Raw genomic sequence first — 14,712 nt, forward strand, 5'->3', positions numbered from 1 at the left:
TGATAGAGTATTTCAAGTAATATATATGCTACTTTATAACCAAACAAATCATTTACAGTAGCATTTCATGTTTTGAACCTTAAAACCCAGAATATATGTGATTTTACAAATACCAATGCAAGTGCGCGCTCTTATAGGAGGCTATATATGTAGAAGCAAGCCTATATATATATATATATATGAACTAAGATGAAAAAACAAAAAAAAGAAAAATCAAGTACTCAAAATGAAGAAACAAACTATATGTCAATACTTATATAAGAAATTAAATTATACATAGCTAGCTATATAGAGGTGTTTGATTAAGTGATCAAGAAGATATACCCACACCAAGAAAATCTATGAATGGGACATCAGCATGTTTGGTAGACTCCTCTCCTTGCTTTTCCTGATTACTCACTTTCATCATATTCGCTAATGTCGACGAATTATTCGTCATCAATCTTTTCTTCTTCATCATCCCACCACCATTTTCAAATTCTTGATCATCAAGCTTGAAGTACCCAAATGGACCAGGAACATTAATCCTCCTGCAATTTGAAATCCCAAAATCACTACTATTCGGAGTCCAATACGCGCTGCCATAACCCGAAGAGTTCATGTAATTAATGGAAAACCTATCTGCAAATCTTGACATCGAAGATGAACTATTGTCTAATGTGGTAGCAAATGACCATGAAGCCGCCGGGGAATTAGATGGTGATGAAGCTGTGAAAATCCTATCTCTAGTACTACTACTTTCAAGCCCAAATCTTGAATAATTGAACAAATCTTGACAACTTAATTTCATTGGTTGAGTACTATCAATAGTAGTACTAATTCCATGGTTTTGAACCTCATCGTGGTGAGTTCTTTTTCCACACAACTTAGATTGCTCTCTTTGCTTCCTAGCCATAATAACATGCCAATGATTCTTCACAGCGTTATCGGTTCTACCAGGGAATAGTCTGGCTATTAACGCCCATTTGTTTCCATGGATTCGATGCGCCGCCAGTAGCCTCTCTTCTTCTTCTTCACTAAATGGTTTCCTTTTAATTCTTGGGTCCAGCTGATTAAACCATCTCAATCTGCAACTCTTCCCTACAAAAATTTCAAAATTAAAAAAAAAAAAAATTACAACTCAATCGACCCTATTAGTACATGCCACGATTGAACATCGAAAAACCCTCTAATTAATCTAGAAAGTTACATAAATAATCAAGTAATTTTAAGGAAATCATAATTAAAAAAAGATATATAGAGGGGTGATTAACTTATTAATCATGTGTGTATATATATATATGTGGTACCTGATCTTCCATGGAGTTTCTCGGCGATCGAGTTCCAATTTTGTGGCCCATATTGTTCAACAAGTTGTATGAGTTGGTCGTCCTCAGCGGGTCTCCAGTGTCCTCGAGAACATGAAGATGAAGATGACTTGGATTGATCATCAACACAAGCTCGGCCAGATTCATCCATAGCCGTAATTGACGATGCAATTATTTAACATGAAGCTCTGTTCAGCAGAGAGAAAGAGAGAAAAAGTGTAGAAGAAGATTTATAAGAGAGGGAGCCAGAAGAAGAAACGAGCAAACAAGAAAGCAAGGGGGTTGGTCTAGGGTTGTGGATGGAAAGTCACTTTTCTTTCTTTTACACGATAAATATATATATATTCAAGCCTCTGTTAATATTTTTGTACATGTATAACTACGTAATACTCATACATAAAACAGTCAAATCAAATAATGTTCACTACAGGCATAGCGGAGTTGGTTAAGGATGAATCATTTTGCACGGAGAACCCGTATTACGGTATTAGGTTTAATTTGTTTTAACATGTTTACGAAAAAAAACACACACGGCAATAAAAAAATGACAAAAGGAAGAAAAAAAAGATTTTCTAATTTTGCTGCAAAAGTATGTATCCATTTATGTATTTGGCAGTTGAGCTTTTTCTTTTCTTTGACATAACAGTTGGAGCTTAATTTGTGAAGTTAGCCTATGTTTGTGTGTGTGTGTGTCTATATATATTGATTGTTATTAATTTTCTGAATGCCGTGTAAGAACAGCATCAAGAAAGGTATGGGTAAACCGTCTGCCCTTTTCTTTCATTCTAATTTGCACATGCGGATGGCAAGTCAAATGCAAACGTTGAAAGATTAATTTTATGTGCACAAGTGATGATTGATTTCTATAATAATAATATATATAATGTTAAGGAATCTCAATCCATTTTTATAAATACCATGTTGCATATAAAACATCTTTGAACATTTAACGATATTGTTCAAATGTATTATAGTTTGCCTACTTATAATTACTGTGAAAGCAGTTTGAGTTTGTGAATTTTCTTCTTTCTTTCTTTTCCTTTCGGATATAGTCTGAGACTTTACTCGACTATATCCTTAAACACGTGTAGTCTCCCGTTCCACACGCTCTGAGTAATATAAATACACATGAATCTTAAAATTAAAGGGTAAGATCGACATAGGGTAAAATGTAGTGACATCCCCTTAGTTTGATTACATTACAAGGCCACAAGAGAATCCATCAAGGCTAAGATGTCAAAATCAGTACATGTTTTTGTTGCCTTAAAATTAGCAATATTAATAATTGCTTTAACTTCATTCAATATTAACAAAGAGTAGTTAAGAAAATGATTGCTAGTGTTCGACCACCATATAATTTAACTGCCCATCTGCCATGTTCATCGATCAAATTAGCTAATTAATCTAGTTAATTTGTTATTGCGACCTAATTAAGATAAACTGTCACTCTTGATTTTTATAAACTTAAGGAATAAATGGCTAAATGCAATACTATTCACTTTTTATATATATATATATATATATATGATAATGTCCACCATAAAATATTTGCATGTTTCTTGAACGAAAACCCTAATGGATGGATTAGTAGCTAGTCAATATTGTTGGTGGCATTAATTAGAAGTAATTAATCTTTCAACAGGGCTGCTTATGTTGCACCTTAAGTGGAATGTCGTGCAACTTCTATATCTATTAATTATTAAATGTCAATGTACACATAGTTTTCTGTTTTGAAGTGCACATACTAACTTCCCTCGATCTCCATCAATATATATATATATATATATATATATATATATATTTCCACGAGTACTAGACCGTTAGAAGTAACCATTCTTTTTTCTTTCTTTTTTTTTTCTTCTCTTCGTGTGTGTAAGCATGAAGCACAAATAGAATGATTCAATATAGCTGTCAAACTCTCTCTCTCTCTCTCTATATATATATATATAATTTCAGTTACTTGCACAGCCAAACATGCACCTATTTTTCTTCAAAATATCCTTATTAATTTTCCCTCACCTTCTCAACAAGTAACCCAAATAAGCAGCCCTTTCTCTTTCTTGTTACCTTTTTATTTTTAACTTCTTTAGAAAAAACCCTAACTATCGAATTCAACAAACTTCTTTGACTCGTCTCTCTCTCTCTCTATCTTATTTGGTCATGGAACGATATAATTAGATTAATAGATTATCATATACTCATATATATATATATATATATATATATATATATATATATATATATATATATATATAAGCAGCCTATAAGGAAAAAAGTTAAAAAGTTTCTCATAATTAGTACAAAGAATATTAAATTCTGCAAGGTTCTAGTTAAGATTGATGGAGATGACGTGTGATCCAACACAACAAAAATGGTGGTGGTGAAGTGAAGTAACCCATAAGATTTTTTTTGTTTGTTGTAGTACTTTGCTTGTATGTAATCCTTAATGAAACTAACCCTAATTTATGCTACATAAAATATTGTATTGTCTATATATATATATATGGTATGTGGATCATGTACAGTTAGTTTGGTTAATTTTTCAATGATTTTAATATAAAAATCAAATTATCATTATTAATTAGTGGTGTGAGATAATGAGAGTTTAGCTACCTTTATATATATGGTTCTCCTCTCAAATGGGTCATCATCAAACCTCTTAAGATCTTATTTGTCTACTATCACAATCTTCTCCATTAGTGTCGACAATATCTATCTTCTACCCTTTCGTTTTGTTTACTTTTTTTGTTCCTGAAAACTTAAGGTGGTAGTCTGCTAGCTGATTATGATTTCGGTTCTGTCTTATTCTCTCGGTCTTAGGATATTTTATTTTGATCTGCCGATAAGGCAATAGAGAGAACAAGTCGAATGGTAGTGGGTTTGACAACAGGACTAAACGTTTCATGAAAATCGATGCCAGGACGTTGATGAAAACCTTGAGCTACCAAGCGAGCTTTGTATCGTTCAATGGAACCATCAGAGTTATATTTAATGCGGAAAATCCACTTACAGCCCACAAGATTTTTAGTAGCATCAAATGGAACAAGAGACCATGTGTCATTAGCTAGTAAGGCATTAAATTCATCAACCATAGCATGATGCCACTTAGGATCTTTAATTGCTTGACTATAACAAGTTGGCTCAACAGTGTTAATTGTAGCAGCAAGGGAGGGAATGAATTTGGGTTTGGAGATACCAGACTTGGAACGAGTTATCATGGAATGAACAGAAGAATGAGAGGAATTGAATGAAGTGACTGGAATATTGAGAGAAGAACCAGAAGATGAAGAAATGGTAGGTGGCAGTGAAGATTGAGGTTCAGAGGATGTGGAAGTAGGAAAATCTGAGGTGATGGGAAGGGGGAAAGGAGGTTCAGAAGATGGAGAAGTGGTATGTGTCAATGAGGAAGGGATTGTCTTGTTCTGGACAGATGAGTTTGTAGAAGATAGAGGTAAGGCTGATGGAGGAGAGAAAGGGATGTGTTGTGGAGGAGGATCCTGGAAGGAAAAGGTATAGGTTGAGGTGAGACATGGTGGTTCAGATGTGATATTGGAGGAAGGAGAAGAGACCAAGGTAGAATAGGGAAAATCATTTTCATAAAAAATGACATGTCTACTGATATGGACTTTACGAGTGAGAGGATCCCAACATCGATAACCCTTATAGTTGGTTGCATATCCCAAGAAAATACATGGTATTGATCTTGGGGATAGTTTGTGGGAAGTAGTAGCACTTAGATTGGGAAAACATGCACAACCAAAGGGTTTGAGGAAGGCATAATTTGGTTGGGTGTTAAAGAGCTTGTGAAATGGGGATAGATTTTGTAGGAGGGGGGTAGGAAGCCGATTTATGAGATAGATGGAAGTAGAGACAGCATCTGCCCAAAATTGATGAGGAAGGTTTGAATCAATAAGCAATGTTCGAGCCATTTCAATGACATGGCGATGTTTCCGTTCAGCCAACCCATTTTGTTGAGGGGTGTGGGGACAAGATTTTCTAAAAAGAATGCCAGAGGAGGTAAAATGATTATGGAACATATGATTGTCAAATTCTTTGCCTCCATCACTTTGAAAAATTTTAATTTTTCGACTGAACAGATTCTCAACTAGCAGCTGAAAAGCACGAAAGCATTGAAAAACTTCAGACTTGAATTTCATAAAATAAAGCCAAGAGTAACGAGAGAAATCATCCACAAAAATTACATAGTATCGATATCCCAAAAATGAGGCAACAGGGGACTGCCAAACATCTGAATGAACAAGCTCTAGAGGGGCAACAGTACAATGTTCAACTGAATGAAAAGGGAGACGTTTAGATTTCCCTAAACAACATGAAGTACATTGGGTCAAAAATTTGGGAATGCCTAAATAAGAGCATGATTGCCGGATAATGTCAAGAACAGCAGAGTTGGGATGGCCGAGTCGACGATGCCATGAAGTACCAAGAGTAGTAGTGGCAGCTAGAGCAGAAGCATAAGGTTGAACAAAATGAGAGCTGATTGGGTAAAGGTCTCTGTCACTGGTGCACTTGAGGAGAGGAATCCCCGTGATCTTGTCCTTGACACAAAAAAGAGAACCATCAAAATAGACAACACAATTATTGTCTTGACAGAGGCGTTTTATGGAGAGAAGATTATAAGAAAGATGAGGAACATGATAAACATTAGTGAGACGTAATGGTTTGACAGGTGTGTGAAGTGTGGTTGTGCCAATTTTATGTATGTCAAGCAATTGTCCATTACCAACTAAAACCTTTTGTGAGCCATGGTAAGGGAAGGAATTTGTGAAAATACCTTCATTGGGGGTCATATGAGTGGAAGCGCCAGAATCAGGATACCAAACAGACTCAGACGGATCACCAAATGACATAGCAGCAAAAGAACGAGGGAGGTCCGCAGATGTATAGGCAGAGTTATAACGATGATGACACTGAATTGCTTTATGACCAGGAATCTCACAAATTTGACACACATCAACACGAGGAGAAGATCCCAAAATACCAGTTGGAGAAGGTGAGTTACCTGAAGGTCTCTGAAAATGAGCAGGGGGAACATAACCTGAGTATCCATGGCCAGAGTTAAAATTGTTGTGATTTCGGCCACCAGGAGAGTATGTACGACCAGAATAAGAGGTGCCATAACTGCGGCCACGACGGCCACGACCACCACGCCTATAATTTCCACGACCACGGTAGGACTGTGGTGGATCCGAGGAGGTGGTGTTGGCAGCAAGAGCTTTGTGGTCTGGAGTAGTTGATGAGGTGATGTCCTCCATGCGTACACGACGATCTTCATAAGCAATCAATCGACGACGAAAGTCTTCATACAAGAGATCACTGTCAAGATTAGAGATCATAGTGACAAAATCTTTGTAGGCAAGATCCAGCCCAGCTAAACCCTGAGCAATAATATCTGTGTCAGTGACAGAAATGTCGAGGTCACGTAGTTGATCAGCAAGGATTTTGAGTTCCCTGCAGTAGACATCGGCTGTTTTGATGTCTTTGCGAAAAGTGTGAAATTTTTGGCGAAGCTCCAATTTACGAGCCATAGATATGTCACGATAGCGGCGGTGAAGAATGACCCATAAGTCTCGTGCGGTGGAAAGCATATGAACATCGGCAAGAACAGATCGAGAGAGTGTAGCATGGATCCAATTGCGAACAGTCTGATCCATTCGTTGCCATACAGAATAAGAGGGGTTTGGCAAAACCTGGTTGTTAAAGGAAGTTAAAGTTGCTGAGGGACAAGGAATGGTCCCTTCAATGAAACCCAGAAGATCGTGTTGAATAAGTAGTCCACGAATTTGAGTTCGCCATAGTGAGTAGTCATCTGATGTTTCTAATTTGGTGGAGACAATGTGAGTGACATTAGGAGAAGAAGTAGAAGAGGGAATATAGGATGAAGTAGTGTCAAATGGAGGTACGGAAGTAGTGGTGGGAAATAGAGAAGGAAAACCAGGAGATGGGGCTGAGAGAGGTGAAGATAAGTACCCAAGAGGAGATCGAGTAAGCGACGGCAAGGAGAAGGATGAAGAAAAAGGTGGAGGGAGAGTAGTAGAGAAAGGTGGAGGGGGAGTAGATCGAGTCAAATTGGGACTTCCAATGTCTGTAGTAGTTAGAGAAGGTGATCCCGTTGAAGAAGACGAGATCTGAGAGGCGGCGGAAGCCATAGTTATAGGAACCCTAATGAACCTCTGATACCATGAAGATTGAGTATAATATTGACTTGTTGAAATTGAACAATACAGAAAGTATCTTACTTATACAGACCAAAGACAGCTGGTGTACAGCTGGTAAACTAATAGCAAAAAGTATCTTACTTCTACAGACCAAAGACAGCTGGTGTACAGCTGGTAAACTAATAGCAAGTATACACAGTAAATACAGATTATAAGATAATATATCTAATAATTTCCTTGCTTTGTAATTGAGATTCACTTTTTCTCATTCTTTTTGTTAATAAATTTCAGATTTATCAAAAAAAAAAGCCATACATAAAATCAGCTTGACATACATACATACATACATATATGACTGCGAGGTCATATGCCATCATAAAATTAGGATGGCGGCATTGGACTTTCTAAATCAAAAGTAGGTGAAAAATTAATTGTATTGTTATACGATCCTCCCTTCAGTTGAGCAACATATGCTAGTCAATTTAATTGATCAATCACATTAGTCTTAGTTAATTAGTTTAAGTTTTAAAGATTATTATTTATAAATTATTTAAATGAATCACAACAACAATCTGAAATTGGTGCTATCTCTTTATTTTTTTTGAGTGATTTAATTTAATTATTTGGTAGGAAATAGAATATTATATATTTCTTTTCTTTTTGAAATATTATATATTCCTTAATTGAGGTAACTGCACGCACAATTGAATATTAGATTGTTAACTTTGTCTCCAAATATTCTGATAAATCGCAGAATATTGACATGGAAAGTCGAATTTAGATCTCTCAATTGGAATGATTCACCCTTATATATTTAACCAGTGTCCAATTTTACATCATCACATAGGCACCCTAACATATCTGAATATATAATGTGTGTCTATATATATATATATATATATATATATATATATCGATATGGTATTCATTTTCTTTTATTTCCTTTTTCAATCAGTTTTTCATCAATCGCCCATCTTAGCTTCCTCGGCTCTCCTAAAGTACTTCTTCACCTAATATTAGATTTTTGGGCTTATGATATAATAAGGCCCAACAGAACCCAAAGGGCCCGATAAACTCATCATCGACCATCTCAATTTTTTTCATGGATTACCCTTTATCACTTACATTGATTGCTCGGTAAAATCACTTGGAAGATAGTGCATGCATCTAGGAGAATGCACTGGAACTCTAGATATCTTGCTAGACTATATATTTATCAAAAATTAATTTATTTTGAACTTCTCTATGTCTTGCCTACACAGAATAATATGGTTACTTATCTTTGTGATTAAAAATTTTCAAAATAGACTATAGTACCATGTAATATGCTTTCTTTCACCGACTCCTCCTCTCCCCAACACTTTTTTTTTTAATGTTTTTCTTTGGTTGTTTGTTTTAATAATATAGGTAGATCATGGGATTCTCCTCCGAATTTCCGTTTGGGAGATAGCTTGATTTCAAGAACGGTGTATGATCAAAGAACCATTAGCATGTTTGAATTTCAAGTATCAATATGCGTGCTTTCGATGGATCTGGATTTAGATCTAGATCTATTTGGCGGATTGCTCAAATGGTCATATCTGTTTCACTCAAGTTTTTTTTTTTGGTTTAATCCGGCATAGTTCAATGTGCTCTAATTGTTTTTCTTGTTTGTTTATTTAGTCTATTCGGGTAGATCTCGGTATCGTTTGTAATATGGTGTTTCGTCGGTTCTTTATTTGAAGTTCTCATATGTAATCAATCTTTATGGTGGCTCGAGTACATATGAGCCTCAAATTCTATTGCCTAAATTATTGGGTAAATGAATACAATTCGTAGGGCTATCCAAAAAATATCGTGTCAAATCGAGTCGACTGCCAAACTGACTGTTTGATTGGTTATTGTCAAATGTATGTTAGTGGGGATCAATCGAAAAACTGAAAAAACCGACCAAACCACCAATAACTGACTGAACGTTGGTTAAATTTATGATAAAAACCGACCATGAACACCCCTAACAATTCAGTCTATGGTATTTTTCAAAAAAAAAAAAAGTGTTTTTTGTGTGTCATTAATCTAGTACCTCAATGATATATGTATTTAGTTAGACTATAGATCAAAAAAGCACCTTGTTTTTGCCATAAGAAGTGGTGATTAGGACAAATAGTTTGTTTTTTTGAAATAAATTAGGACAAATAGTTAACAAATTAGAAAGTTGGGTATATTCATAATGATTTGTTCCCCAAAAATTTTACAAATAGTTTTTTTTTTTAAATAAATTAGGACAAATAGTTAACAAATTAGAAAGTTGGGTATATTCATAATGATTTGTTCCCCAAAAATTTCACAATGATATGTTCTCGAAAGTTTGTGTACATTAAATCATTGCGGATGGAACTACCCAAATCTCAATCCCCTGGTGAGAATGGAACCCTGGACCTCAAGGTTATAGGCAGACAACCTGACCAACGAGGCTACCTCCCATTCTCGTGTGTCATTAATCTAGTACCTCAATTGTTTATGTATTTAGTTAGACTATAGATAAAAAAAAACAAAAAAAAAGAAGCATCTTGTTTTTGGGTAAGAAGTAGTGATTAGGACAAATAATTAACAAATTAGAAAGTTGCGTATATCCATAATGATCTCTTCTCCAAAATTTTCAATGCCTAATTCCACTGTTTCTCGTGATTCATGACATCAATGATTCTTTTCACACTTGCACTACCTGAAATGACTTTTTTCTTCTTTTTATTCAGCTATGTTAAAATATCTCTTGTGGGGACTAAAATGACATTTGCATGGTCAATGTGGTTTCATATATTACATGATGGTTTTAAGGAGACTTTTCTTCGTTTTTTTTTCTTACATTCACAGGTGTACAAGACTTTGAATATTGCATCACAATCAATCCAATGGGAAAATATTAAAATGGTAGGCTATAACTTCAAGAGAGGGTTGAATAGATTGTAAAACGGGGTTCTGGATTCATGACCAGGTTGTAGTTTATGGACCCGAATTTGGGTAATCTATCCATGACGACGTTGAAGTTTGGGTGAAATTAAGTGGAGGTCCGAATATTGATGTTGTGTGAGACAGGAGAGTTCATATTCGTAATTTATCATTTTTGAGATGAAAAGTTTTTGACTTTGTCATAAGCTGCAATCCACTCAACTTTGATTCATCCTCACCACCACCACATCAACTTTTTGCACAATTTTTCAACAAAGACCGTACATTTGTCTCTCATGTTGCTGTTGTTTCTGCCTTTTAACCCATGCCTGCCAGTTTGGTAATTCATCAATTCAATTTGTCAACAATTCATGATAACTTATTATCAACAATATCAATGTCAAACCAAGTTTAGTCAGAGAGGGATTGGTGTATAGAAGTGGAAAGCAAGTTAAACCCAAAAAAAAAAGGAAGTTTCTTTCTCATTGCCTTTCTCATACCCCTGAAGAATTGGGTCTTTCTTGGGATGGTCTTCCAGAAGTGGGTCTTGGAATTTTGATCTTTTTGTTAGATTCTTGGTACTTTCTTGTGTATGGATTCCTTGACTCTTGGTTGTTTTTTTTTTTTTTTTTTTTTTTGTGCTTATGTTGTCTTCAAGTTTGTTTGTTAGGTTAATTTGGATTGTTGCGTTTCAACCTAACTGAACAGCTAATTTCACATTTTAAGATTATTTTACTTGGCTTTTGGGTTTCTTCTTAATTACTGTATTTAACTATTTATAGTCAAAAGGGTATGCTTTTGTCTTCCCCCAAACTCATTTTGAAGGTTCATTTTCTTCTGGGTTTCAATGGATTTTGCAGGATTGACACACAGGTTTGGTCATCATTGCCTCCTCTTTTGAGGTATCTCTTCTGGAACAGGTATGAACCCTAGATTTGATTTTCCTTACTAGTTTTCTTGCTCTGGATGGGTTGTTCAATTGCCTTTGCATCTCTGTTTGAATTGATTATGATTCTTTCTTCAAGTCCTTTACTGGGATTCATTCCCCTTAATTCTCTCTCGTGGTGCTTTCTGTATTGCCATCTCAACAAAATTGTTGTTTGAAGTATTATCAGTATCCCCTGCACTCCAATAACCACATGTTAGCTTGAATTGGGGGATTTTATATTCCATGAAGTAGCAATCAAACGTGTAATCTTTCCGTAGACCAGTTTGCTTCAAGGTGGGCTATGGTTTTAATGGTAAAAGTCACTGGATTGTTATTTTTGTTCATGATTAAGGAAGAAACATATCTTGAAGTAGTTTTTCCCTCAAGTTACCTATGATATGTTATGCCAATTGTCTTTTAATTCTTTATCAGAACATAGATCTTTGTGTAAATCTGATTTTAGCTTGCTACATCGGATGTCTGTCGCGCAGTCAAGTACTTCGGATGAATAATAATAGAGAGCAAATGATTTCTCTTGTTCAAGGTCACTCAACCCGTTTTTCGACCTGTTTTTTTTTGTCTGAAAATGCATACCTTATTATTAGTAGAAAGAAATTTACAAGGTTATTCATCTACATGAATGCTCAAACATATGAAATATTCTCGTTGCCTTCAAAAATAAGACTTCCCTGCTATCATTTAGTTGCATTGCAATTGAACGAGATTCTGAAATATGGAAATCCCAAAATGGTAATCATATTGATTTTTAACAACCAATGATTTCCCTCTCTCTTGGCTTTTCAGAAATTTTGATCAGCCTTAAAACTCACAAATGTGCATTGTCTCTCTTACACACTTAAGAGTTAAGACGTGTGTACGCACAGAGTTTGATTGTTTGTGTTCTTGGACTGTTTTTTCCCCTCTGGGTTCTGCTGAATTGTTTTCCCCAACCGGTTCTATTGGCTTAATGCAGGTAAACCTCAAGGTTCAAAAGCATTTCAACCGAGCGTGGCATCCCCAGGTGCTTGTTTGTGAATCGAAGGTAAAAGTAAAAAGAACTAAATAGAAAACGGAAAAAAATAGTGTCTTTAAAAGTTTCCACAGTTTATTAAAACCTCTAATTAATTGCTGTTTGGTTTAGTAGCTTTCACTTTCAACAATGATTAGTGTTTTGATCGTTGCTATACCTTTCTTGCAGCAACAAACAGCTAAAATCTATGGTACAAGAAATATTTCCCAAGAACTGAGTGATTTCAGAAACAAGGAAATGTCTTTAGTTAGGCCGGCAGGGCAATCTGACACATCATATAGGAATTCCAAGCTCTACACATTGAAGGGGAGCAGTGACAACTCTGGCGTGACAACCCGTACATTCAGCTCTGATAAGCGCAAGAACATGCATATGACTGATTCTTACCACAGTGAGAGTTATGAGAAGTACTTTCTTGACTCCCCAACAGAAGAACTAAGTCACCAGTCTAGTTCTGGAATATCGGAAACTTCATTACGCCCACAAGCTGCCTTGTCTTACCAGTTGAGAACTAGTTCTGGTTCCTCTATGACTGCTCAAGATGCTTATAACACCACCTCTTTGGTTTCCATGGCATATCATAGTACCAATGAATCCAATTTTGAGTCAGCTTGCGTGGAAAGTCAAAGCCCGGATACATTAGACTTTGATGAAGATAAGATGAGATTAAAGATGCGGGAACTGGAAAGGGCATTACTTGATGATAATGATGATGAAGATGACGGAGACATTTTCTGCACGGGTCGAAACATGGAAATTGATGGTGAATGGTCTGAACCAATAAATGATGCATCGCTGCAAGACTCGCCTAAGGAATCTTCCTCCTCTGATTCAAACTTAAGTAGCATCAGCAGTAACAGAGACATATCACAAGTATCTCCTCGGTCTCGGTCTATGAAGCGATTGCTTTTTGACTGTGCCAATGCACTTGCAGAAGGTAATGTTGAGGAAGCATTAAATATGATAAATGATCTTCGGCAGATGGTCTCGGTTCAAGGAGATCCTCCTCAAAGGATTGCAGCCTACATGGTGGAAGGTCTGGCTGCTCGCATGGCTGCCTCTGGCAGATATCTCTATAAAGCTCTCAAATGCAAGGAGCCCCCTTCTTCTGATAGGCTTGCAGCCATGCAGATACTCTTTGAAGTCTGCCCATGTTTTAAATTTGGATTTATGACGGCAAATGGTGCAATAATCGAGGCATTTAGAGATGAAAAGAGGGTTCACATAGTAGATTTTGACATAAACCAAGGGAGCCAATACATAACACTGATGCGAACAATTGCGGATGGAACAGGCAAACGACCCCACTTGAGGTTAACCGGGATTGATGACCCTGAGTCTGTTCAACGCACTGTAGGGGGGCTAGAGATCATCGGTAAAAGGCTTGAGAAACTTGCTGAGGCACTGAATGTGCCATTTGAGTTTCGAGCAGTGGCATCGAAAACGTCAGTTGTCAGCCCATCAATGCTCAACATTTACCCTGGGGAAGCACTGGTAGTAAATTTTGCTTTCCAGCTTCACCACATGCCCGATGAGAGCGTCTCAACAGTAAATCAGAGAGACCAGCTTCTCCGAATGGTCAAAAGCCTGAATCCGAAACTTGTAACCGTCGTTGAACAAGATGTTAATACCAACACATCCCCCTTCTTTCCAAGGTTTGTAGAAGCTTATAATTATTATTCAGCAGTTTTCCAGTCTCTTGATGTTACCCTCCCGAGGGAGAGCCAGGACAGAATGAATGTTGAGAGGCAATGCCTAGCACGGGACATAGTAAACATAGTAGCATGTGAGGGAGAAGAAAGGATAGAGCGGTATGAAGTAGCAGGAAAATGGAGGGCGAGGATGACAATGGCTGGCTTCACTTCGTGCCCAATTAGTCCGAGTGTAACTAACATGATTCAGAATCTTATCAGGCAGTACTGCAACAGGTACAAGGTGAAGCAGGAAATAGGTGCACTTCACTTTGGCTGGGAAGACAAAAACTTAATTGTTGCTTCAGCATGGAGATGAAAAGGTATCATTTATTACCATAGCCACTACTTTTGCTCAACTATTAACTAAGCTCTGTTTGCTTGTAGTTTCTTATGATTTGTGGGATAAATATGCACACTGACATACAATCGTAGCTGTAAAATAAGTGGGTTTTTTTTTTATTTCGATGAGAATTAAACCCTCAAGTATTATTAGTGGATTGCTAATAAACCATTGCTTCATGGAATTTTTGTTCTGTGCTGCAATTACTTTTACATGATTACAATGATTTCATTTTCTACTTCTAGTGCCAGGAATGTCTTTTTCATGGCCATTTTATCAATGCACACAGTTTAGGTTGCAGGCTTGCAT

The 14,712-nt window shown here is 36.4% G+C and overlaps 2 protein-coding genes across 4 annotated transcripts; one reads left to right on the plus strand and one right to left on the minus strand.

Moving 5' to 3' along the window:
* Positions 1-36: 36 nt before the first annotated feature.
* On the minus strand, positions 37-1,599 carry LOC119997742 (transcription factor MYB54-like). Its single transcript, XM_038844927.1, has 2 exons — positions 1,290-1,599; positions 37-1,080 (listed from the first exon to the last, which is right to left on the minus strand). Exons 1-2 carry the CDS (start codon positions 1,456-1,458, stop codon positions 311-313), a joined length of 939 nt encoding a protein of 312 aa, XP_038700855.1. The 5' UTR covers positions 1,459-1,599; the 3' UTR covers positions 37-310.
* Positions 1,600-10,802: 9,203 nt separating this feature from the next.
* LOC119996480 (scarecrow-like protein 1) lies at positions 10,803-14,641 on the plus strand. Of its 3 annotated transcripts, none has more exons than XM_038843126.1 (4): positions 10,803-11,001; positions 11,272-11,331; positions 12,313-12,381; positions 12,538-14,641. In XM_038843126.1, the coding sequence occupies exon 4, from the start codon at positions 12,607-12,609 to the stop codon at positions 14,377-14,379; it is 1,773 nt and encodes a 590-aa protein (XP_038699054.1). In that variant the 5' UTR covers positions 10,803-11,001; positions 11,272-11,331; positions 12,313-12,381; positions 12,538-12,606; the 3' UTR covers positions 14,380-14,641. The 3 variants fall into 3 exon arrangements, with proteins under 3 accessions (XP_038699054.1, XP_038699053.1, XP_038699055.1); XM_038843125.1 differs by having other exon boundaries at positions 10,803-10,989; XM_038843127.1 differs by having other exon boundaries at positions 10,803-10,951.
* Positions 14,642-14,712: the final 71 nt, after the last annotated feature.

Source organism: Tripterygium wilfordii, chromosome 4, assembly GCF_013401445.1.
Source record: "Tripterygium wilfordii isolate XIE 37 chromosome 4, ASM1340144v1, whole genome shotgun sequence".
NCBI lineage: Eukaryota > Viridiplantae > Streptophyta > Magnoliopsida > Celastrales > Celastraceae > Tripterygium > Tripterygium wilfordii.